At 45.6% G+C, this 26,411-nt stretch overlaps 1 protein-coding gene across 6 annotated transcripts in view; it reads right to left on the bottom strand.

The window, feature by feature from the left end:
• LOC138532704 (flavin-containing monooxygenase 5-like) overlaps nt 1-26,411 on the bottom strand; it is a 338,239-nt gene that overhangs the window by 211,200 nt on the left and 100,628 nt on the right. For 3 of the 6 annotated variants that reach the window (XM_069641089.1, XM_069641092.1, XM_069641091.1), the window contains exon 3: nt 9,503-9,641. In XM_069641089.1, the coding sequence (XP_069497190.1) occupies nt 9,503-9,634 (132 nt within the window). In that variant the 5' untranslated portion in view covers nt 9,635-9,641. Of the gene's footprint in view, nt 1-9,502; nt 9,680-26,411 lie in introns of all 6 variants that reach the window. The other 3 variants (XM_069641088.1, XM_069641086.1, XM_069641087.1) reach the window with 1 other exon arrangement.

The following is a 26,411-nucleotide window of genomic DNA, read 5'->3' as shown; positions in this document are numbered from 1 at the left end:
GCAAGGCCGGGGTTCTTTAAACCGGCGTAGACTGTGTGTTAGGAGCTACTGGGAAGGGAACAGATGCTACAGAAGCGGGGGGTGCACAGATGGAGCCTAGCTGTTGACACAGTGGACTTGGAAGGTGTCAATACAAAAGTAATTAGGGGGCCCAGGAGGCGAAATCACTGGAGGAGTGTGTAGGACAAACTGGATTTGGTGCGGGAACCCTGCGAGGAGCCCTTAGTTGTGCTTAAGAACTGCTAATAGGGAGTAAGGGCAAAGGGCACCATAACAACACGATTGCCACTCACAACTGAGGGTGGTGTGAGGAACAAGGAGCCGGGCACCTGAAGAGGATAAGTGCCGGCAGAGGTATTGCCCAGGGGCGCTAAGCACAGCACTTAGAGTCGCCACAGGGGCTTGAAGTATAGAGGTGCCCCCAACCCCCAGGACATCACTCGAGCGTGGCCCACTCAGAGGGGCAGAGGTGGTTGGCTCATACAGGACATTGCTCAGGCCCATCAAGGCAGCATGCATAGCAACAGTCAAGCTCAGGCCCCCTGCAAATACGACTGGCTGACGGTGGAGAGCTTACGTACCACATGCGTGTAAGGTAGATGGCTGGATGCCTTGTAAGTCGGCCAAAACTAAAGCTAATCAACCAACCTTGGATAGCTTCTCTAAAACTAAGAAGCAAGCACTGGAGAAGGATATGGAGCTTGAGAAAGGGGAGGCGAGGGGGCCTTGGAGTTGCATGATCAGGTGATGCTAGCAATAGCAGATTTGAAAGCATTGTTGAGGACACAAATCGAGGCAGTGAAAGTAGATGTGGGACTCCAGCGTCAGGATGTTAGGTACTTGGCGGAACATACCACAACTTTGGAGACACATGTGAAAGAGAATTCTGGTGCACTCCGGGAAATGCAAGCAGAAGTTCACGTTTTGCAGCAGAAGGTGGGCCTATTGGAAAAAAGAGTGGAGGAAGCAGAAGGACGGGCCCGAAGAAATAATATACGTACTGTGGGCCTGCCGGAAGGAGAAGAGGGGACAGACCCAACAACATATATTGAGGATATACTGCTCCAGGAAATTGGGACGAGGAACCTCACACAGGGTTTCACGATAGAAAGGGCGCACAGGGCACTGACTAGGCAGCCCCATCCAGGAGAACCCCCATGACCAATCATCGCCAAAATCCTGAACTATAAAGACAGGGAAAAGATTCTGGCATATTCGAGGCAAGGGGGAGAACTGAAGAGGCCTCAGCGAATCTGGCGGTCTACCCATAAAACACATGCCAAGTGCAGAAGAGTAGAGTGCAATTCTCAACGGCAAAGGCTAGCCTCTGTGTGTCTGGCCTGAAATATATGTTGATTTACCTTGCACGACTCAAGGTCATACACAAGAGCAAGACCCGGTTCTTTGATCTCCCTGAGAACGCGCAGGCATGGATGGACAGGGAAAAGATTGGCATGGGCGAGGGGGATGGAGACGACTCCCGAAGGACTCGCAAAGAAAGCCCTAGTCAGCCAGAGGTCTAGCGAGACTGCAACAAGGTGGTCCGCAAGTGATGCGCAGCCACGCACGCCAAATGAACAGCAAGTACATAAAGAGACTGGGGCCAATGGGCTTTTGACACTTTGGGAACAGGCCCTGACGACTAGCAATGGTCTTTTAGCATAAATGGCAACAACAAATGATTGGTCATTATTAGTTAATGGTCTGTGATAAGGATGAGCAGATCAGGCCCATGGCTGCATCTATCACGTCCCTCATGTTTTGTTTTTTGAGGGCACTTGTTATTGTGCCCATTCGCTCTGCACCAGCCTCATGCAGGTCTGCATGGGGCCAATGCGGGAAGTGGGCTTGCCTGAGCAAGGGTAGCAACGCTGGGCTGTTGTTTCTAGTTGACGGAAGTTGCAGGGTTTGAAACGGGGGGTTGCCTGCAGGTATGCTGAATGAGACAAATAATACAGCATTCTGGATTATAGTACCGCGAGGGTGAGGGTGGAAGCCAGAGGTGGGATTGGGGCAGAGGGTCGTGAGAGGGAAGACCAACATATATGGCGGGAACTTTAAAAGTACTTACTTGGAAAGTGAGAGGGTTGAATGCTTTTGTGAAATGTAACAGGGTATACTCATACCTCAAATGGAACAGGGTGGATGTGGCCATGCTGCAGGAAACACATCTTACGACAGACAAGCAGGCGTTGCTATCTGGAAAATGGAGGGGGCAGCTCTTTGGCTCCTCATACTCTTATGCTCGGGAGGTCTTGATATGGATCGCCCCCTCAGTCCCCTTTAAGGTTACTCATGTGCAAACAGACAATGAGGGAAGAATGGTGCTCGTGCAGGGCCTTCTGGAGCAAGTGGACACATGTATGGTAAACACGTCTGCCCCCAACCAGGGTGCTGCTCAGTTTATTCAAGCTTTATATTCACGGTTGGGCCTTTACAGGGATAGTAATGTGTTATTGGGGGGGGAGACTTCAATTGCACGCTGAACCCGAGTCTAGATAGGTCAGATGCTAAATATACCAAACCAGCTCCGCCCACCAGGATGCTGCAGACGCTCCTGGATTCCTTTGCTCTAGAAGATGTCTGGAGAGTGCTTCATCCGGATACCAGACACTATTCGCATTTTTCGGCAAATCATGGAGTGCATAGGAGGACAGATTCTTTTTTTTGGGGGAGGGAGCCCGTACACAATATTACGCGCATCCAATATGAGGGAAGGATTCTGTCAGATCATGCTCCCCTAAGCCTCCAGTGGCAATATGTGTCTACCACAGCCCTGTTACCCACTTGGAGTCTTAAAGGGTGAAGCGCTTAGAGACCCCCGTTCCCTGACTGCATTAAGGAATGCTCTCTCTGAATATGTATCGCACAATTTGGCAATGGTACCGAGTGTTGGGACATTCTGGGAGGCATTGAAGGTGGTGGTTAGAGGGGATGCGATAGCGGGCTGTAGCGGAGTCCAAGTAAACATTAACAGAGAACTGACCTCGGCGGAGGAACGTTTGAGGGCCTTACAGCAGTCGCAACAACAATCCAGGGATAAAGGCGAGAGGATTCGAGAACTACAACGCAAATGCATGGATTGCTGGGAGAGGCTGGGAAAACATAGCTTTTCCAAATATACAGAGAGACAGCACATAGAAGGGGACAAGCCCGGTCGTCTATTAGCTTGGCTGTACATGAAGGAGGTGCAACAAAGTCCCATACACATGATCAATAACGGACGAGGGGAAATATGTCGTACTCAAACGGGGGGTGAACATGTTCTGTGAATGTTATCAACAACTATATAAGGAGGGACCCCCAATGCCTAGCACCTCATTAGCGGAAGTATTAGATGAGACTGACCGTCCGGGACTGTCCCCATAGGAGAGAGATAGCCTAGAGACTCCCATTACAGTGGAGGACATACATAATACCATAGTGGGTTAGCCGACGGGGAAGACACCAGGTTCAGATGGGTTGCCCAGTGAATTTTACAAAGAATATGTACAGGCATTGTGCCCCCCCAAACCCCCTCCACTTGCTTAGAATCTTCTATGACTCCTACGCAGTGGGGGTTCTCCCCCGTAACCTGAGAGACTCCATGATCATACCTCTACTCAAACCCCATAAAACTTTGAAGGAATGTAGTTCCTATAGGTCTCTCTCAATGCTGAATGAAGACATTAAGATTTTGACGTCCATATCAGCAGCAAGGATGAAAAAGGTGATTTGCAAGTTAGTGCAGCCGGATCAGACGGGGTACATTCCAGGACGCAGCATGTCCTGGAACCTGAGGAGGCTGTATCACGTGATAGATAGGACAGCGTCCTGGGATGCGCTGTGCGCTATAGCTACATTGGATGCAGTGAAAGCATTTGACTCAGTGAGGTGGGACTGGCTCTATGCTATGATGCGCCATTTTTGCTTTGGACAGGCATATATCAAGTGGATGAAACTTGTGATCACTTTCTCCTTTCCTCCCAGCTCACCCTCTCTACCCCTCAGGCCAAACCATCTCCAGCACTGCCATCTACCTTCTCGGTTATCCGACCCATGAAGCGTGTTTCAGTTGAGGCTTTCGCTGCCACTTTCTCAGCTCCCCCACCCCCTTTGGCTGACTCACACCCTGACACGGCCCTTTCCATTTTCCACTCTGCTATATCTGATCATCTTGAGGATGCGCTTGAAGCCCAAAGCCAAGTGCAACTCCTGGTATGACTCAGACCTTGTCACCCTCAAACGCAAGTGGAGGGTGGCTGTGAGGAAATGGCGTGCTTCAGGTACATCCTCTGACAAACTGGCATGCCGCCTGCTCTAAAGGCAACACCGGCTCTCTGTCCGCACCAAGAAGAGAGTTCACATCCAAGCCCGCCTCCTGCGGCATCTAATAACTCGGCCGAACTCTTGAAAATCTACAAGGAACTGGCCAACCCAGCTGCAGTCTCTACCTCTCCTGTCCCCTCCCAGGCCCTCTGCACGTCTCTATGACTTCTCATTTCATCTCTAAAACTCAGGAAATCCTATCCTCTATCTCTTCCTCTCCCCCGCCTCCCTCTACTCCCTGCTCTTCCTCTGGCCCCTCTTCGGCCACCTCTCCTCCCTCCTTCTCTGCCTTTCCCCTATTCTCCCCAGACGAGGTTTATAGACATGTCCGATCTATGAAAGTCTCATCAAAACAGGTTCACTCTTGTTCCTCCAAAACCACCAAGGACCACATTGACACCCTGGCTCCTGCTCTGGCTGACTTCTGCAACCACTCCTTTACCACTGGAGTCTTCCCTTCCCCCCTGAAGCCTTCCCATGTGCACCCGCTTCTTAAGAAACCCTCTGCCGACCAGTCCTGCCCAGCTAACTATCGCCCAATCTCCATCACTCCTTTCCTGGCCAAACTCCTGGAAAAGCTGGCCATCGCCCAGCTTAATCTTCATACTGAATCTGTTGGTTGTCTCCATGACCAACAGTCTGGCTTCGGAGCTGCCAGAAGCACGGAAACTGCTCTCCTGAACATCCGTGAAGACCTGCTCTCTAACCTTGATTCCAACACCCCCTTTGTCCTCATCTTACTCGAGCTCTCTTCTGCCTTTGAAATGGTCAACCATGCCATCCTGCTCAACAGTGTCTGTGATAACCTGGCTATCACCGATTAGGCCCTGGCTTGGCTGACAAATTTGAAGAAAGCAGTGTTTACCGTGTTGTTAAAAAAAAGCTAATTTAGATCCCAAGAATCTCCAGAACTATAGACCAGTGGCAGGACTACCATGGTCTGCAAACATTCTGGAGAAAATTCTTACATCACAGTTGCAGGAATACGTGGAACAGGAGAACCTACTGGACCCTCTACAATCAGGATTTTGTCCAGGATTTGAGACAGAGACTGCGTTATTGACAGTCTGGGACGATCTCCTGGAAACGGCAGATCAGGGAGACATGTCTTTGCTGATCATGTTGGACCTATCTGCCGCATTTGTAAATCAAGAGATCCTGCTAAGGGAGGTGGGAAAGATTTCCGGACAAGCCCTTCAGTGGTTTAAGTCATTTCTATCCGGGAGGGAACAAAGGATTAGGTTTGGAGATTTCCTGTTGGACTCCTTTTTACAAAGGTGTGGGCTCCCACAGGGGTCCTCACCTTCTCCTCTGCTTTTTAACTTATATGTTAAACCCCTTATGGACATCCTGAGGAAACATTGCATTAAATTTAATTTGTATGCAAATGATACTCAGGGGTTCCTGAAAGTAGGGAGATCAGAGAAGACCTTTGAGTTGGTGGGACAGTGCCTAAAAGAGGTTCCGAATTGGATGTGTGCTAATCAGTCGTTGAATGCCAGCAAGACAGATGCTGTGTTATTTGTCTCAAAACACCATTTGCAACATACCCAGCAGGCATTGCTGTATGTGCTTCCCATGGAACCTATTGCCCAATACCTAAGGGTGGAATATCGGGAGGCGGTTACTGAAATAGATGGGGCCAGACACTTGATATCCTTATATGCGGATGACACACTATTATACATTCAAAACCCAGAGGATAATTTGGAGCTGCTACTGGAGGCCTTGGCACTTTTTGCAAAGCTGTCGGGGATCACCATTAGTTTAGACAAATCAGCATTATTCCCAATAGCGGGTCTATGAAGTGCGGAGGGAAGAGAATTGCCAGTGTTGGCCCTGCAGTGGAAGGAGCGTATGTTTAGCTATTTAGGACTCAACACAGATACAACACGCTACAGGCCCTAGAGGGCATTAAGGGCTCCATGAAGTTCTGGACCAAATTACCCCTTTCTGTGATGGGGAGGGTGGCGCTGTTGAAGATGGTGGTGTTGCCCAGGTTATCACACTTTTTTGTGAATGTCCCTTACAATATCGCAAGGCCTTTCTTTAAGATCTTAGAAGGCATCTGCAGAAGCTTCCTGTGACAAAATGGGAGGAATAGGATTGCACTATCAACACTGTACAGGCTGCATGCAGAGGGGGGCATTCGGGTCCCAAACTTCTAATTGTACTATATAGCGGGACAGCTGCAATTTATAGTAGATTGGCTCGCTTAGGACCCCACTCCAGCCACAATGATGTTACAAGCCATATACAGGTGTAATTAGTTAAAGGATTTCTTGTGGTTAAGGAAACCTCAGGCAGGAAGTGGTCGCAATTGGTGTCCCTAGGGCTGAAAGTGTGGGACAGAGCCTGGGCCGCGATGGGGTTAACTGACCCGGTGTCTGAACAGATACCTTTGGTATCGATAGTCGCAACCATGCCCCAGGCAAGAACGAATAGTCGCAGGTACTGGGAGGTTAGCGGGGTGGCCACTGTGGGGGATTTGTTGCAAGATACCGTTTTCACACCTTTCATTGAGTTGGCACAGCAGACGGGGCGCTACGAAGGACAATATATGTTACACAGTACCATTAGAAAGGAGATTACAAGTAGGGGCCAGCATATAGGGAGCTGATGGAGAAACCTTCGATAGTGGACACTTTATACGATATGGCTGAAGGAGGGCATACCATATCTCAGATATATGACCTCTTACTGACCCATGGGTTTGCCTCCCCTTTGGAGGTTAAAAGGAAATGGGAAGAGGGGTTCAGGGGAGACTTTTACAGAGGCGCAGTGGGGGAGGATACTGAGATATCACAAAAAAGTGTCACATACTGCTAGACTACAGCTTATACAAGTACTGGTGACGCACAGAGCTTATATGACACCTCTGCAGATCTCTAGATTTCCAGGGCCGGTGGAAAAAGGTTGCCCTACGTGTGACAGGATGGATGCAGGAATGCTTTCCATGTTCTGGGCATGCCTGGTGGCAGGGTTATTCTGGGAAGGTGGCGGAGTGGGGAGGGAGTGTGGGCTGAAGAAACGTTTGGTTTTGTTATAAGCTGATGTTCGCTGTCACAGCATTTGTATATGTGGTGCCAGGTTTATTTGTGGTTTTTATTTTTTGAAAATAATAAATACAAAAAAGATTTGGCCCACAGAATTAACTTCAACAGGACCGTAAAGTGCAGCAGGACACATGGGGATTGGATAGGTTTCTCAAATTTTGAATCTGCAGCACACTTCCAGAACCTTTTCTCAGAAAATGTTACCTGGAGTACATAAAGTATGTAAGTATGATTGACACAACCAATGGTTTTTTTAGGAATAAATATCCTTCGACTGAAGAGCCTATTCACGGCGTCCGGGTTACAAATGTAAAATGGGCAACAATCCCTTGCCCTAAGTTTTCCTTTGTCATTCCTCTCGAGTTCAGCGAGCACAAACAGGAAACTACTTCAGAATGAACGACGGCCACTTCTCTGCCTGAGGCCAGGGGTCAAAGGGACCAATATGCTAACCTCAACATTTAATATGTGCCCAATCCGTCTGAAATGGGAATTTGACTTAGGATATAAGTTTGATGACCACATATGGCTCCGCCTGTTTTCTAGAATCAAACAAGTATCTGTCTCAGCCAACATTACACAACACTACTATTTCTTTATTCATAGAGCATTCATTACTCCGGCTAAATTAGCAAAGGCCAACCCAAACTATGACGCTAAATGTTGGTCATGTGGCCTATCTCCTGCTACTTATATGCATATGTTCTTTGAATGTCCATTGATGGTCAAATTCTGGTATGATATTTGGAAATGCATTCAGCGCATCTTCTCTGTAGATGTACCGTTTTCACTACAACATATATTCTACCGGACTCTGCCAGATTATACGACCTACTCATATGCATAGCCTTAAAATGTATTACAGCAAACTGGAAAGACTTTCGATCGCTCTCTACCAAAGCATGGTGGAACGCTATATGTCAAACTCACAAATTGGAAATGTGCATGGCTAAAAATCTTAATACAATTCCTAAATATAACGCTAAATGGTACTATTTCACATGTTATCTCAACTGTTTCAATGCAACTGCTCATGGCTCTTGAATATGCATTCCTATGCTTACGTTACTAACTGAATGACTATATTTATATACAAATGCTTGTTTTTAATTATCACAGCAATAGAAAAATCAGTTTTATGAAATAATCTGTTATACCCATCTTCCCCCGTTCACCTTGCTCCCTTCTGTTTCTGGTATGTTTGCTGTCTGTGTCCCTGTTTTGTCTCCCCACTTCTCTACTCATATCTCCATAATAGTTACTCATTACAGATATGTATTATGTTAATCCAGGTTTAATTAGCACTAACTCCAATTCTTACTCCATTCTTGTTCAACTTTACACATCAAACAAATTCAATGTTTATATATCTTGGATACAGTTAATATCCTTCCTTGTTTAAAAATTGTTATCTCTGTTCATTCTGAATGGTTACCAGATATACTCAAAGTCTGTAATGTGCTAACACATGTAACTATATCTGTATATTGAACAATAAAAATCATGAAAATTTTAAAAAAAGGGACCTGCAGGCTCATTCCTTCAGTACTCTCCCTCTGCGACTCTCCTGTGTAGGGTACAAGGTAAAAACACGAAAACCAACCGTGCTGGCCTGGCAAAAAGAACTGGCAGGTAAGGCGCCAATTATGGATGAAGGGCTCCCCTCGTCTCACCCTCTCTATCCCCGCTCTCTCCCCTAGCAAAACCTGTATGCTTTTCCATAACGGGAACTACCCATGTCCCCATCCCAAGAGGGGGGACCCGTCCATAACCTACATACATTAACGTAAACCACTTGCCAGTCACACTCCCATGCTACAAATCCAAGAATATTTTAATATCACAGCATGAAATTGGAAGCGAAAGATTTCGTTTTAATTTTTTTTCATATATTATGAGCACCACACACCGTGGGTAATAATAAGCAGTGCTCAGATACCTGAGGGTTCGTAGCGCTATATAAATGCTGAATTATTATTATTATTATTATTATTTCATATGGCATACATGAAAAGTGAACCTTAGCTAACCCCCGAATGTATACGAGGGGTTACACTAACAGTATTATAATTACTTTCGCAACTAGGTTGTTGCGATTTACACAGCATCCATAAAGTAAATTGGGTAAGACCACTTACTTTGAACTTCCAAAGTCCACCAATGTCATCGGTTCTCTCGAAGCAAGTGGGCTCCAGGCCCTCGTCCAGGCAGCACTTAATGCACGCCAGCCCGCTGGCACCAGCTCCGATCACTGCCACCCTCTTAGCCATGATTCTTCTGTGACGGGAAGAAAGTGTACGCGTTGGCTAGTATTTCTGCACAAAAAGCAAACAAAAGGTTCACGGTAGCTAAAATGAATGTTAGGTTTTTATATTAGAAACCAACCTTGCTAACTAGGCATAAGTCTAACAGCTTTTCCAGTATCCAGGAGGAAAGGAAAAATAACATAAAGAAGAGGATACACTGGAACTATAAGTAAAATAGTGAGAGAATCACAAAACAATGAAAAACATAACAGCAACTTAATCAAAATCCTACCTTCCTAGGTCCAGGTTGCAATAAAGGCTGCCTCATCATCTTTTAGCGAGGGAAATCCTTTTGAATATTATAAAAATACTCATTTCCAAAACCCAACCTTCAATTCTCAAAGGCATAGTTTTCTCGAGTCGCACAAAGGGTTTGGCAAGCACGCTACCAGGGTCGGACTGGGACAAGAAATAGGCCCTGATACCCAAAAAAGTGGCCCACCCCTCGCCTCACGACCCTTGACATCTGATGACATCACTGCAAGTGCTGTCATTTGACCCCACCTCAAAGTCACATCCCAGGAAGCGATGAAATACGACCTTTCACCCCTTGACAAAACAGGAAGTGGCATCAAATAGCATCCTTCCTCAGTCCAGTGCGAAAAATATGATTATGATTTCACTAATGTGATATACATTTCATACAAGAATGGATCACCATATGTATCATTATTATCAGTGTGTATAGATCCATATTGTGAAATTACTGTGAATACAAGCAGACGTCCAAGGCCAAATGATAATATTATTGTATAGCACTTACGCTTAAGCTCTTTTTTTTATAGAATAAATATGCATACAATATCACCCAGCCTGTGTTGGTACTCATTTATCAACCTAAGAAGGATGAAAGGCTGAGAAGACCTTGCTGGTATCCGAACCTGCAGATCACACACACATTGCAGCAGCAAGCGCTCAACACACTGAGCTATCATATCCGCTATAGTAAAATGAGAAATTATTCTGTAGTGGATACCATTAAACGGGTAACTGAGATTTAGCAGCAGACCAGTTAAGTTCATATGCAGGTCTGGTGCAAAGTTGGCTGCATGTCAAGCCTGCATGCATCTATTTTCAGGCTTCAGAGGTTGGCAAAATAGGGAAAGCAGCGCACTCACAGGACATCACATACTCTGAGCACTCGTTACCTCATACATGCAAACAAACATCCTGAACAGCATGCCATTGAGATGGGAAAGATAGACACATTCCAACAAAGCATTCATTGTGGCACAATAAAATCAATGGCCACTTGATGCGCTATGGTCAAACATTTGTAAACTGTACAAAAGATTTTGGGCACAGGGATAAGTGACCGAGGACACTGAGATGGAATGTCTTGTGATGATCGTAACAGAGACAATGGCAGAAAAAAAACATGCTATTTCTGCAACTTGCGAAAGGCAAAATACATAGTCCGAAATTGATGCTTATTCTATTCTAAAATGGGTTGTTTATCCTTAATATCACTAAGACACATTTATCACTAATACAACAGCAGCAGCCCCGGCCTCTCAACCTTGCATGCTGCAGCAGCATGTGAATGATACATGCATCATAAATTATGATGCATACATCATGCACGCAAATAAATCATCAAAGCAAGGTAACATGTGCTACCTTTCTTTGATGAATTATTCCGTTGCAGGTATTTAAAAAAAAAATCTATATTATTTTTGTCAAAAATCTTTTTTTTCAAAAATCTTTTTATATTTGTCCAAACCGGCCCAGGCATGGGCAGAACCCGGCCCCCACTGTCCAGGGACGATTTCGACCCAGCGATGGGACGAAAGGCTGAGGGGCCAACCCAACCCTGCACGTTACACACACTTTCCCAATCAGACATTGCAAATCCAACAATTGGGTTTCTACTTTCAGCTATCCTCCCTTTGTCTCTGGGGGGATAGCTCAGGGGCAACGTGCTTGCCTTGGAAGCAAGACAACATAGAGCTCCACAGGTTCGATCGCCGGGTCCGCGATTAGAAACCTCTGGCTCTTAAGCGAGTTATAAAAGACCTATCATATCATATCACGACCCGCGCATTTAGGGCAGTGCCAATCCAAACACTCAAAGCACCACTTACACGATATGCCCTGCTCATGTGTCTTACAGCATGAACAGTGAATATGGAGTACCCCTCATCTGACGTCATGATGCGCATTTCTCACATCCAACTTGCTGAAGTGGTTTACGTTGCCCTGGATCAGCACGAACTCTGATGTTTTCAGTAACAAGTAGCGTCTCGCTTTTTTGAGACTCTGCAAGAGTGTATGCAGTCTTACTTTGCCCGCCCGTCTCTTTTTTTAGCCACTCTCACTCTGTAGCTTCCAAGGGCTCACTCATGCCCCCTTACTCATTTGATCCGGCAAAGCTTGTAGTTTGCCTCTTGCCATGATGGGCACATGCATAACTACATGCTTCACTGGAACAGCATCTCTGGCACATGAGGATCCTTTGACACAACCTTATTCTCTCTTGAACGTTTTCTCATGTCTCTATTATGTCTGGCCATCCTTCCCTATGGAGCAAGTAAACATGTTCATCTCTACAAGGGCCTACTTTTATCTTAAGTGCCCTGTGATTGTACCAGCCTAATATTGGAATGCAGTGGCTGCTGGGCATTTTTTTAACTTGGCATCGGGTTAGGGGGTAATGGGGGTCCGGTAAATCAATTCCAGGAAAGTGTGTAAGTGACCAAGCGTCTGGAGGACGCACAAACCAACCAAAGGGGGTTCATTAGGGGTCTCCTGTCAGGAACATTTTAAACATATTGAGTGAAAATGGTGCATTTTGCTGAAAACTTTATATGAAAAATTGGCTCAAAAGCTACACAGTTTATATTTGGTGTTGTAGGGTAACGCATGCAACGATCCAACAGATGCCAGTCACCAACTCATTTTCATGATGACTTTGCCCAGAATATATACCAACAGAAGAAAACAAACTCATGCTGGCTGTGCCCACACATGTCCATGCAAGCTGCACCTGTAGATGCCAAAATGATCACATAAGAACATGCTCCTGTTTGCTTTGCGAGTATAAACTGGCATGGCACGGTTAGAAATATATCCGGACTAGCTGCACCAATGTAATTAATCACATAATTTATGTATTCACATAATTTTGAATAGGTTCAGCCATTGTAATCGCCAGTCTGCCTACATGTTGCAGAAACGGCAGTGGCGCTATGGCGTTTTATTTTCTGCGAATAACAGCTCGGAATATTGGTTGGGTCGACCCATCCCTTCAACAGAAAGAGGCCTCCATTGCCCTAACAGAAGGTGCGTCGTCATTGCATGCGACTCGAGAAACCCTTGGTGTGTACTACATATCGAATCTGCTTGTATTGATAAGAGCGACTGTCTTTATGGGGTGCCCTCTACTGTGCCCTGTATTTTAAGGAAGTGTGCATGGCGTGGTTAATCGATCTGCTGCTCTATTTGAAAGAACAGGGTCTGTGCTAAAAGGGTGCCGCTTGACAAGTAACTTGGTGCCCAGTGCCACCTTCTATTAGATTGGCTTAATCGGGCATTCATTATTTAGAGAAACTCCAATTTTCCAAAGAGTCTTTCCTATGGAAATAAAAAGTGCACTCTTGTATTAACCCCTTAAGTGCCAAGGACGAGTCCTTTTTGCAAAGACTTTTAAGGGTGGGCGCAGCATGTTTACAAATCCCACTTGGGAACATTTCCGGTATCATGCATGCGTGCACTAAACTGCACCTCACGGGGAAATATGTATAAGCAGTGGACAGGGAACCAAAAGAGGCCCTGGAAATAATTTTCAAAGTGGCCCTATATTAGAGATTTTCAGCAAGCCCACCCATTTTCCTATGATAAAATGTGGAAATGAAATAGGTTCCTACACAAAAGAGGCCCGGCCCCCGGGGGGCGGGGGTGGGGGGGGGGGGCAGAGGCCTACCAGGAAATCTCCAGAGTTCCCTATAGGCCCTGTGTATAAGGGCAGTTGTGCACTGGGACCTGGCCACAAACACTTGAATTGTGAGTTTAGCGCAACAAAGTTAGAGTGAAGTTTACCCTGTTGTATATTTGCTATATTTGAGAGTAGTCCCTCTTAGACCAAGGGAACGCTGTGCGTCACAACTCACAGTAAATAAATGGGAGGATACAGGGTGCGAAGCTGGCAGTCCATGTGGAGACCAACATGACTAAATAGAACTGTATATCAACTCTAATTTACTGCTGGTCCCCACCTTCTCAATGCCGGTGAAGTTCCATGACGCGTTTGTCTAAACACCACACAACTTTCGACGAAGCAGTGGGCTGCTGTCATGCTCACGCTCGCTTATCAACTACCCTTCCCCGGTGTCACCCTGCAACAGACGCAGCTTGCTCTGCATTCCTCCGGTTTATCGACATGATACATTGACTTTGTGGCATGGCAGGTGGTGCACCCATCATAGCTGGTGGGCCTGACCCCGTCTGCACACACTCTGTTCGTAGGAGACACAGCAAAGTCCCCCACAGACAAGCATGCACCCAAGCAGACCAAACGAGATTGTAGTAGTATCACGCAGCCAGGGCCTCAGTCTACATATATCCCAATATCATGGCTGATGGTTCTGGCGCACTACAAAGCCCTGTAACAGAGGTGCGCCAACATGGCACACTATCGCCACTAACAGAATGTGATGTCATCGATACCCCTTCCAGCCCAGGTCCCAAGTGTGCGCAATGGGTTGAATGCCTAGAGATATTTCCTAGCCACAAGGGAAGATGATGACAGTGCACACAAATCTACACACCTTTACATGGCTGGCCCAGTTCACTGTATATTCAAAAACACACCCACTGACGACTCCTACCAAGTTGCCAAGACAGCCCTTCAGAATTATTTCAGTCCTATGGTCAATAAAGATAATGAAAGATTCCTACTCAGAGATGTCCTCAAATAAACCCACAGATAAGGCATTAGGCGCATGCATTTTGCCAACTGGCATCCGCGTGCACCCTCACAAGTGAGAACGATGACATAAAGGCACAAATAATACAAGGCTGTCTTGAACTGAAACTGTGTAAACAAAACTTGCGTGAGCCAGGCATATCCGTATTCTTGAATTAGGGAGGTTGCATGAATTAAACCGAGGAAGAAGTGTGAGCTGTGTATTGAATATTGTAGCTTTAGAAGTTGGTTCTGACATAGGTTCTGTGAAACAAAATACTGCTAATACATCTTGCTTTGGATATCCTGAGCTTGCAATTTGAGTGAATGCCTATGTATTGATTCAGCTGCTCACTTGTGGTTACAGAAAACGTTTTAGTATATTGTATAGTCTAGGAACAGCTGCAAAAGAGTAAGTTGACACCCTGGCCAGAGTGAAAATTTTGCCAGGGTCAAAGACCTTTTGAAAGAGTGCACTGGCTGTAAAATGAATAAAGGCTCTTCTTTGAATGTGGGAGAGCAGACACAATAGATAATGAGAAGGCAGGTGGTTCTGTGAGAAACCAGAAGGTGTCTCACCCGCTAGTCCCCGGGGATCCCCCTCTCAGGTGGCCAGGGCACGGCCATCGCCTTTTGATACAGACCCTGGGGGCCAGGACATCATTTAGGGGTCACCAGGGGTTGCAACTGCGAACCCTGGGGCCACAGTTGCAACCCCTGGGGACTCCCTTGTGACCGCAATTTAAACGAAAATATATATATATGTATTCACTGAAAAAACTTTGTTAATGAGATGTTATGGTTAAGTTGGACTAATAAAAACCTATGACATTAAAAGAAAAAACATTGTTAAACGGACGTTATGGTTCAAAGTAAAACCGAAAACCTCCTGAAATACACCAGTTATGGTAAGCTAAGCAACCATAACTCGCACCACCACCGTGCACTGCTAAGACTAAAACCCAGGACAAAGATGACATCACAAATGCCATTGATGACATCACTGATGACATCACACATGAAATACATTTGGATGAATAGTCTCTACAAGGAGTTGTGTTTATATTGTTGATAACAAGATGTCAGGAGTGATCGGGAGACCTATCATGAACTACTTAATCTATTAAAGAATGTACTCATCTAATATCATTGTATTGGAGTGTTGTTCTTAATACAGAAACCTAATCATATATAAACATAGGCAATGACTGCAGGATGCACCATAGAAGTACACTATTTATAATATTGTAATTTTGGATAGTACAATAATGAATGCTCCCTTATCAGAGTTTTGAGTAATGTTAAACATGTAATAACTAGCTAACAATTCAAAACTTACAAGCACTTCCAGCACTTGTGCTGGAACAAACAATACATATGAAGCACCACAATGCATACAAATCAGAGGCACATAGAGGGAAACTAAAGTAAGGAAGAAAGAAACTGCATCATCAGGAAATATTAATGACATTAAAGTTTATCTTCATGTATACAAATGAATTGTGTGTTTGAAGCCTGCTCATTTCCCCATGTATGTGCACCATGAGCTGAGACCAAACCCTAAGGAAAGTACTTAAAGAACATATGACAAGGTTAACATCTAGATATATACCACCTTTTTAAATGTATTATTCTGACTGCCAGTGAACAAAACCACCTGGCCTATATATGTCAAGGAACAAAAACAAGTGGCCCAGATATGTGATGTCATCCGTCATGTCATCAAAGACATTTGTGATGTCATCTTTGATGTCCTGGGTTAGTCTTAGCAGTGCACGGTGGTGGCGCGAGTTATGGTGTTAAACGGAATATCATATTATGCCTCCTATATTGTATATATTGGCCTAAACCCAGTCGCTCTACGAAGAAATCCACGTTGCAAGGTTCCGACCTTAGATCGACCTAGCAACCATTTTGGGAACATCCGCCATTTTGATTTTTGTTTCAAAGTCACTCTGTGTTCTAAAATGGTGGACAGTGTTCTTCTGTTCGTAACCTTAGCTGTTCTGACCTTTACATAAGTTAATGCCTGAACTGCCCATAGGCTAAATGTTAGGACCGTGTAATGGGACCTTGCCCTATGTTTGACCTATAGATCAAGGATTACAAGCGCCAACAAATCCAATCCACGGACATACATTGAATACGATGTGGTTTAAATACTGAATGTGAACACTTGTTGAACTACATTGTATAAGACGTGTACTAAGGCTTAAATGTCAAATTCGAAGATACACTGTTGCCATTGTGACTTGTTGTTATGCAAACTAGAAGTAATCCAAATGCATATAGTTGGACTAACTAGGGACGAACTCGGCACGAACCCTAGACCGAGAATAATTAACCTGCAGAGGGGCTGGACATTGCGATTGAAAACTGTATAAAAGACGCAAATGTTTAGATGTCCAGTACCTCTCACTTCTCACACCGAAAGGGCTGGTATTCGTTGTGATGTACTGAGGGCCAGATAGCTATCTGATACTTTGTTTCTTTGTAAACTGTACAGTTATTTGAATAAAGATCTGAGAATCTTTAGAAGCCTGTGATTGGTGTATTTCCTTTTGTGGTACTCGGCCTCGATATTTCTCTTTTGCTTTTACAGATGGCGCCCGAATAGGGACCCTCAAGATTGATGCCAGCTCGTTGAAGGTTGGCACGGCTATCGGACTGGGACCGGACGGTGTAAAAGGGGGCCCCTTTCTTGGATGAGATGCAACACCTCAGCAGCGCTGCACGACACGATCCCTGGACGGTGAGCCCGCGGTCCGTGTCGGCATCTTGACGAGGGTCCATATATTGAGGCGGGCAGATTTGCCGAAATCACCAACCACGAGGGACCTTAGTTAGAAAATGTGTATTCTGATCTGACCTCCTTGGGATTTGATCTGTTGAGTCGTGACCCGATTCTTAAGCATCCGGATAATTTGTTTTGGCGTATTACACTTGCAAGTGCAATTATTGACCAGGTAACACCAGTATTCTGATATGCCTGGGAAATTGTCTACCTGTTTCAGGGCGTTATTCCACAATGACAGACAATCTTTGGAATTTGGCCGACCTGCACCAATGGAGGGGTCGCCGGCGTGTACTATGTACTGTAAGCACGGCATTGGTAGTATAGTATTTAACGATATTTGGCACAGACAAACTAGACATGCTTCTGAACTTCAGTGGCCAATCAATGGTAGGTTTGAAATTCCTCGTATTGAATACTTAGAATCCATATTATTGAAAAAAAAGGCTAGACCTTCAGCATTCGATGTATTACAAAATCGGAAGAAAGAAGCTATACAACACCTTAAGAGTAGAGAAAAGCACGCGCGCCGTCATATGATGAACGCCGAGAAAGCATTGTTATATGACCAGAGTAAACAATCTGAGTCAGTTAGGAATATGGATAGGGATTTTTCACTTGGTATCCAGAAAATGTGTCCTTCTAAAGACTTTCATGTATCCGATGAACTTATCGATAAACTTTTAAATGAATGAAGGCCTGGTGCCACTGCGCCACCTCTGTATGTTCCTCTTCCTGCTGTTATTCCTCCCCCTGTTGCTACTCCTGCTCCTCCTATTGCTCCCCTTAATGTTCCTCTTCTTCATCCTGTTGTTCCTCCTCTTGTCGTTGCTCCTCCACTTGCTCCTCCACCTTTGCTTGCTGCTACGGGTCCGGTAGGCGTGCCTGCCGCGCCAACGATAGTACCTTTTTTTCCAGATGTTAGAAATTTGCCTACTCTCCCTCTTCTAAGTGGTTCTACACCGCTTGTAGTAGATCAGGGAGCGGGTTCAAGGGTTGTAACTCGTAATACTGTATCTTCAGAGAAAAAGCATGAGTTAACTGCGTGGGCTAAGCGTTGCATGGAGAAGGGTGACCAAGCTGATATTCTTGCCGCACTTCATAATTTAGACAATTTTCCTGAGAAAAACTTTTTTTATTGAGGGATTAGAAATTCATTTATGTGTAATGTGGAACAGACTAAGTGATACAGATCTCCCACAAGGGTTAAGGGATCTGAATTCTGTAGCATTTTCTAGAGATACTGCGGAGAAGGTACAAGAGCATGTTGAGAGGGTTTTTGGGTATAGAAGGGAATTGGAAGGCCTAAAGAATGAAGATGTAGATGGCGATAGCTTGGATGTTATGTTCGTACAGAAACGGTTTTCTCCTTGTCAAAAGTCGATAAATGAGGAGACATGAATTTGTACGAAAGTTGCGATTAGGTGGATCTCAGATACATCGATAACTCCCGTTGAAGTGTATGACACTTATATTCAGTATACACTAGAAATGCAGAGGAAAGTGATACAGGTAATGGTAGAGTACCTACAGGATGAGTGCGTAAAAAGAAAGATTTGTTGTCCCGCAGAGTTATTGAGTATGTATAAGAGAGCTTTTTCGTTTGACACTTCTTCAGCTGCTTTAGCGCTTGATTTAGCTCTGTTGCTTAGTAAGCATTCGGAGTTGCCTACTTCTCAGTTGCCTATGAGAGAGGTTCCTCCGACATTTGTTCCAAAAGTTGAGAGTCCTGCTGATGCTGCAGCAGGTACACCTGCTCGCGATATTCCAGCACACTATGTGTCGCAGTTCGTTCACGTCCCATTTTCGAGGCAGGAAGTGAACACCATCAAACAATCTATTCCGAATATTAGGAAGAATCCCATAGGCTTCTACAAAGAAATAGAGTCTGTCTTACAATCCTCAGTATTCACCTTAAGTGATATTGATCTGTTGTTTCCCGTACTCCTGCCTGTTGATTTATGGAAACAGATTAGGACTGTGGATGATGTAGCAGGGTTAGGAGATTCATGGGATACTATGACTAGACTCGACAGAGAAAGAGCAGCTGGTGAGAGACCACCACAGGTAATACTAACCTTGCCTGATAGAATAGTTACAAAATTGAAGACTATAATTCCTGAAAGTAGGATTATTTGGGACAAGTTTACAGCCTGTGTCCAAGGGAAATCTGAGGGTGCTACCGAGTTCTTCAACCGGTTCAAACAAGTATTTTCAGATTACAGTGAGCAAGACTTAAGCACAGACTCTGTGAAAAGGTTATTCGTGGACAAATTTGTGTGTGGATTGCTGCCTGACATCCAGTCACAAATCATGTCCTCCGAGAGCGCTTGGCAAGCGAAGTCTCAGTCAGAAGTACTGCACATGGATCAGTACTATGAGAATCGTGTCAATAATGAAAAGGAAAGAGTTGAAAAGAGAACAGGTGACTTAAAGACAAAAGTACTATTGCAACAAATTGTTAGAGGCCCTAGAGGGGGTACTTCGCAATTTAGAGGTCAGTATGTTCCACAAGGAAATGCGCCATTGGGTCCGGTAAACATTAACCAGTGTGCTTATTGCAGACAAGAGGGTCATTGGCATGCACAATGCCCGATCCTCCAGCAAAGGTCAAATAACACATTTGGGAATATGGGTAGACGACCCAGAGGCCGCCCAGGGTTAGGTGGTCCTGGTAGAGGTCAGTTTACACAAGATTCACAGCAACCTTTTTCGCAGGACAATCAGGCATCAAGTGTGGATAATAGAAACATTTTTGACCATCCTTCTGCCGCTTACCTCTCTGGAGAACTTCCTTTCGATGACATTCTGTTTCGCTAGGAGTGCCCAAAGCAGGGTTTGGAACCAACGCCTATTCCCGTTAATCAGAAAGGTCCCTACGTTGAAATGATAGTGGGAAATAGGAAACATCTATTTTTGATAGATACAGGGGCACAGAAGTGTTCCATTGACCATTCGTGGGTTCCAAACATTCTACTGTCAGGGCAAACTAATGTTTCTGTAGGGTTTTCTGGCACACCAGTCGTCTGTCCGGTTTCCTCGCCGGTACCTATTACTTTGGGTCCATTTACGGACCACTGTCCATTCCTTTTGACCACGGATTGTGGGGAGAATTTGTTGGGCTTGAATCTGTTGAAGGAATTAAATGCAGTAATTCATTGTTCTTCTGATGGAGTGCGTTTGACGATTTCACCACAGCAATTTTCTGTCTCCCAATTCTTAACCAGACCTTTGCCGCCGGAATTTGGTAATGTTCCGGAGTGTTTGTGGGCAATCGATGACAATGATGTCAGTGTTTTGCAAATTGAGCCCATTAAGATTATTCTGAAGCATGGAGTAAAGTTGCCACGTATTCCCCAGTATAAGATCTCGGTCGATGGTGGGCAAGCTTTGAAATGCATCGTCTCCGATTTTGTGCATCGAGGGGTGATTGAAGAAATTGCAGGTAGTTTGTGCAATAGTCCGATTTTGCCCGTGTACAAAAAAGGCGATAATGCGATTCCCTTTCGTTTTTATTATTGATCTACGTGCCATCAATAAGATCGTTGCTCCACAATTTCCCATTGTGCCTGATGTGACAACGATATTGACTATGATTCCAGCTTCAGCTACTCACTTTAGTGTTGTGGATCTAAAGAACGCCTTCCTTAGAGTCCCTATATATAAGGACAGTAGATATTTGTTTGCGTTCACCTTAGGGGGACGCTCGTTTACCTTCACCCGTGCACCACAAGGTTATATGGAAAGTCCTAGTATCTATAGTAGGGCTTTGAAAGAGCAGCTCAATACCCTTGTGTTGCCCTCTACTTGCACACTGCTTCAATATGTCGATGACCTGCTTTTAGCTGCTGACTCAGAGAGCGCTTGTAAGAAGGGCACTGTGTTGTTGCTTATTCACATAGCACAACACGGACACAAAGCTTCGCTTAAAAAATTTCAATATTGTCGACAGGAGGTCACCTATGTAGGCTATCTCCTGTCAAAGGAGGGAAGAAGGTTGACGCCTGAATGGATAAAAAGCATTTCTAGCATGTCTGTCCCAAATACACAGAAGGAAGTCAGAGCCTTGATAGGAATGGCTTCTTACTGTAGGCAGTGGATCCCGAATTTCTCCTTAGTGATTAAACTGATGTTGGCTTTGACGAAGAAGGGCATTTCTTCGCCACTGCCATCTTCGCACTGCCATGGAACTTGGAACACCAGCAATCATTTGATCTGCTCAAGACTGCATGGTGCTTGGCACCAGTTTTGGGCACACCAAACTATGAAAAGGCCTTTGTGTTGTATGTGCATGAATGTGATGGATGTGCTTTATTCACGCAGGAACATGGAGGGAAGAATAGGCCGTGCAGCTACTTTTCTTCCGCCCTTGATCCTGTTGCATGCGCTTTGCCAAGATGTTTGAGAGCTGTCGCTGCTGCGTCCGTTAAACAGAGTGAGGGAATGGTCCTAGGCAATGCTCTAACCCTGATGGTACCTCACTCTGTAGATGTTCTATTAAACAGAACACAAACGCAACACCTCACCTCCACACGATTAACGAGATACAAATTGATCCTGTTTGCACTGCATATCCAAATTAAGAGGTGTTGTGTTCTTAATCTGGCTGAATTTCTTCCTTTCCCGCAAGGTACTGCTTGCAGTGACGAAGAGTCACATGACTGCCTTTATACTACAGAACAAGAGACCAAAGGCAGAATCGATCTAAAAGACACTCCTTTGAACAATCCACTTGGGGAGCTGTTTTGTGACGGCTCCTGTTTCAAACTCCCGGATGGTACATCCACAGCTGCTTATGCAATCACCACATTGAGCACGGTCGTGGAGACCAAAAGAATCACGCATAACTCCGCACAGGCCGCAGAGATTATGGGATTGATTCGAGCTTGTGAACTTTCCGAAGGGCTTACAGTAAAAATATATACTGACAGTATGTATGCCTTTGGGCGGGCTCACAACTTCGGCAGACTTTGGGCAGAAACAGGGTTCTTGACCTCATATGGCACTAAAATCCAACATGGCTCCTTGATAGTACGATTACTCTCAGCACTTGCACTCCCTACTCAGCTAGCTATTATAAAATGCGCAGCGCATCTGAGAATCATAGACAATGTAGGAAAAGGGAATGCTTTCGCTGACCAGGTAGCCAAACAGACTACCACTGATCTCTCTTCAGAAATGTATACTTCAAGGGAAGCCACAAATGCCTGTACTTTGGATGAGGGTATTGACTCCGTAAAGAATATTCAAGCTGATGCCACTTTAGAAGAATCTAAGAAATGGGCTGAGGGCTTGGGAAAATTGGATGATGATGGGTGTTGGGTGGACAAAGTTGAAGGGAAATGGCTATTGCCTGACGTGTATGCTATGATGATGGTTGTTATGGCTCATGGTCCTACTCATATTTGTGCTCGTAAGGTCACTAAAATGTTGCAAAATGTGTGGGTAAGTGACAAAATCCCTAAGGTAGCTGAACACTCGTTCAGGGGTGTATGATTTGTTTACAGCACAATGTGGGAAAGGGCACATCAACTCCTAGGGGTAGTTTTGGTCCACCTTCTGTCCCCTTTGAGGTGATTCATTTTGATTTTATTGAAATGGAGCGTTGTTATAACTTCAAATACGTATTAGTTGTCATCTGTGCCTTTAGCAAATGGGTTGAAGCCTTTCCCGTCAAAGATGCCACAGCCATGACCACAGCAAAGACCATTCTAAAGGAATATTTTCCAAGATTTGGTTTGCCAAGAGTCATCTGGTCGGACAAGGTCCACATTTTATCGCTGCTGTAATTCTGCAGATATGCGCGGGATTACAGATCGATAAACGATTCCATTCGGCCAGACATGCACAGAGTACTGGACTAGTAGAAAGACACAACGGCATCATAAAAAAAAAGCTTGCTAAAACGTGTGCCGGCACCAAACTAAAATAGCCGGACGCCTTACCGATCGTATTATTGTCCATGAGGACAACCCCTCAAACTAAGACTGGGTTCTCTCCCTTTGATGTGGTCCTGGGTAGGCCAGCTAACATTTGGAATATCCCAAGGCCCCGTTCTTTGCGCGAGGTCGATAATGTACTTCTTTCTGATTATTGTGGCCAGGTAACTAAAAATCTGTATTTGATTTATCACCAGGTGCGAAAGGCTTTACCTGTAAAATACGAGGGCCCCGGCCACAGCATACAGCCAGGTGACTGGGTCGTTACGAAGACATTCGAGCGATCTTCTTGCCTTGCACCTCGTTGGCGGGGCCCGCATCAGGTCCTCCTGGTGTTACGCTCATCTGGTATCCACAGGGACGCCACCCAGCCGGGTTACTCGCTGTTATGCTTCTCAGCTTTGCCCTGATGTGGTCTGCAGGGAAGGTTCTGCCTGAAAATACAGGATGACTGTGTTCAAGACTGACCGACTGGGGTAAGTATCCTCCCTCCACCCCCGTATGATTTCAGTCCCTCTGACGCCCTCTCCTCACCTTGTGGTAGAATTAGACGTGCTCTCCGACCCTGCCTTCTTTGCAGGGGCGCGTTGTATTTCATGGCCGAGTCGGTCCAGTTACTTCACTGACGCCGGCCCGTTTGACATTGTTCAGGTAGGTCTTATTGATGTTCTTTAGTTTTGTTGCTATCCTGCATGCCTTTCTTTGTTTAAAATGTCTCTTTTTTCTCCCTGAGGTATGCAGAGCTTCAGCGCTGCGACTGGCTTGGTTGAGTCCCGCTGGTAAATGATGCCGCATTAAGAGCGCTATGATGGGGTAAGTAAGCGCTATGCGCAGCGATGCAAATTATTGCCTTTGCTAACCTGTGTTTTCCTTCCTTGTAGGCCGCGCTGTTCTTCAGCGCGAGTGGAATGTCTGGAGTGGTGCCAGCCGAGAGGCGACCAGCCAGGTAAGCCTTTTGAGCAGTTCGTAATTTGTAAATGTCTCTACTGCTTTCTTTAATGTTGCCTCTATCTTCCTCTTTCAGGTCGTTCTGTCAGGGAGGCCTGCAGATTCGAGGAAGCTGTTCTGAGTAGCTGCGAGTGTTTAAAGATGAAGACTGCAGGTAAGATGCTGCTGCTAATGATGTTCCTTTTGTCTCCTTGCAGGTTCTGCTTCTCCGAGGTTTGAGGGAATAGCTGGACACAATGAGTGTCACGTTGCAAGCTGCAAAGTAACGCGAAGCGTGTTGTCTTGCTCGGGTGTGGTTTAAATAGCCCCAACAAAATAGTCCAGGTAAAGTAGTCCCTAGGCTACCACACCCAAAACACTAGACCGCATAGCTTGGTTCTTAGGAACCAAGCTATGTGGATGCCTCCATGTTGGCTGACAATACAATAAAGTAGTTCCCAAGCACATTGTTTTTCATGGTGTATGAACCTGCGCCATAGGCGCCAGGACTGGCCCCATGAGGGCTTTTGAAGAGGATGCCAGGCTCTAGAGGCCCGAGTCCTGACTCCACCTGGCCAATGGGTTTGCCAGATGGGATTTTGGGCGAGGGTCGTGACAGCACTCCCCCCTAAGGCCCCTCCCATGGTGTTCCTTCTGTCTGTCCCAGGTTTGGTTGGGAAGTTCTGATGGAATTTCCTGATTAGACGTGGTGCATGGATATTCTCACTGGGCTCCTAGGATCTATCTTGTGGTCCAAATCCTTTCCAATCAACAAGATGATATAGCTTGGTCCTAGAGTATTTAGAGTCCAAGATATCTGTGACTTTGAATTCTGGTTCTCCGTCAACAAGTATGGGCTTAGGTGGTGTCCCAATCCGTGTGCCGGGTTGCATTGGTTTCAGGAGGGACACATGGAATACTGGGTGGATATGTAAATTAGGTGGTAAATCCAGTTTCACGGCTGCTGGGTTGATAATTGCCTTAATGGTATAGGGTCCTAGGAATCTGGGATGAAAGCTCCGGGTTCCCTTGTTGGGTAACCAAACTTTGTCTCCTACTTGATAATCAGGGGCCTTTTTCCAGTGTTGGTCGGCAAATCTCTTTTGTTTTTCTTTGGCATGAATAAGGTGTTCCTTTGCCCTTTTGAAAGTCTGAGTAATGGTGGTGTGTAGAGTCTTTACCGCTGGCATTTCCAAGCTGGCTGGAATGTCTAGTTCAGAGGTACGTGGATGTCTGCCATAAAGGGTATAGAAGGGCGTTTGTCCCGTGCTTGAATGCAAAGAATTGTTATATGCATATTCGGCTATCCATAGTAGGTCTTTCCAATTCCTTTGTTCGTGGTGCATATTGTAATCGTAAATATTGCTCGAGTGTCTGATTGGTTCTCTCGGTTTGGCCGTCCATTTGGGGATGGTGACTGGTAGATAGCCGAACGTCGATTTGCACCATTGCACAACATTTTTTCCAGAAGTTTGAAACAAACTGGCTGCCTCGATCAGAGACCAGAACCGAAGAGATGCCATGTAGCTTAACCACACCCTCCAGGAACACTTTTGCTAAAGTGGCTGCGTCTGGGAGGCCTTTGAGAGGAATAAAATGGGCCATCTTCGAGAATAAGTCCACAACTACAAGGATGGTGTTGAACCCTTGGCTTGGAGGTAGATCAATGATGAAGTCAAAGGAAAGAGTGGCCATGGAACTGGAGGAATGTCCAATGGTTGTAGGAGACCAGGAGGTTTTTGTTTCTGTGATTTATTTTGTGCGCAGACACCGCAGGGCTGAATATACTGAATGATGTCCTTACACCAGGTAGGTCACCAAAAGTTCTCTTTCACCTTAGCTAGGGTTTTGGCGATCCCAGGATGCCTTTCTATCAGTGAATCGTGATAGTTTGAAATAATATGCTGTTGTAATTCCTTCCGGGGCAAGGGCGTGGTGTTTGGCGCCGCTGGTCCCTGGTGGGACGTTCCATTTCCTGTTTGGAGGCCACGCCCCCTGGACTTATCACGCCGCCACAAGCCCCGCAACGGTGAAGCCCGCGGCGGGGCAAGGGCACAGCGTTTGGCACCGCTGGTCCCTGGAGGGACGTTCCATTTCCTGTTTGGAGGCCACGCCCCCTGGACTTATCACGCCACCACAAGCCCCGCAGCGGTGAAGCCTGCGGCGGGGCAAGGGCGC

This window comes from Ambystoma mexicanum, chromosome 1q (assembly GCF_040938575.1).
Source record: "Ambystoma mexicanum isolate Mex_15411 chromosome 1q, UKY_AmexF1_1, whole genome shotgun sequence".
Classification (NCBI taxonomy): Eukaryota; Metazoa; Chordata; class Amphibia; order Caudata; family Ambystomatidae; genus Ambystoma; species Ambystoma mexicanum.
The sequence above is the reverse complement of the archived record's forward strand: the minus strand, read 5'-3'. Positions and strand labels throughout refer to the sequence as shown.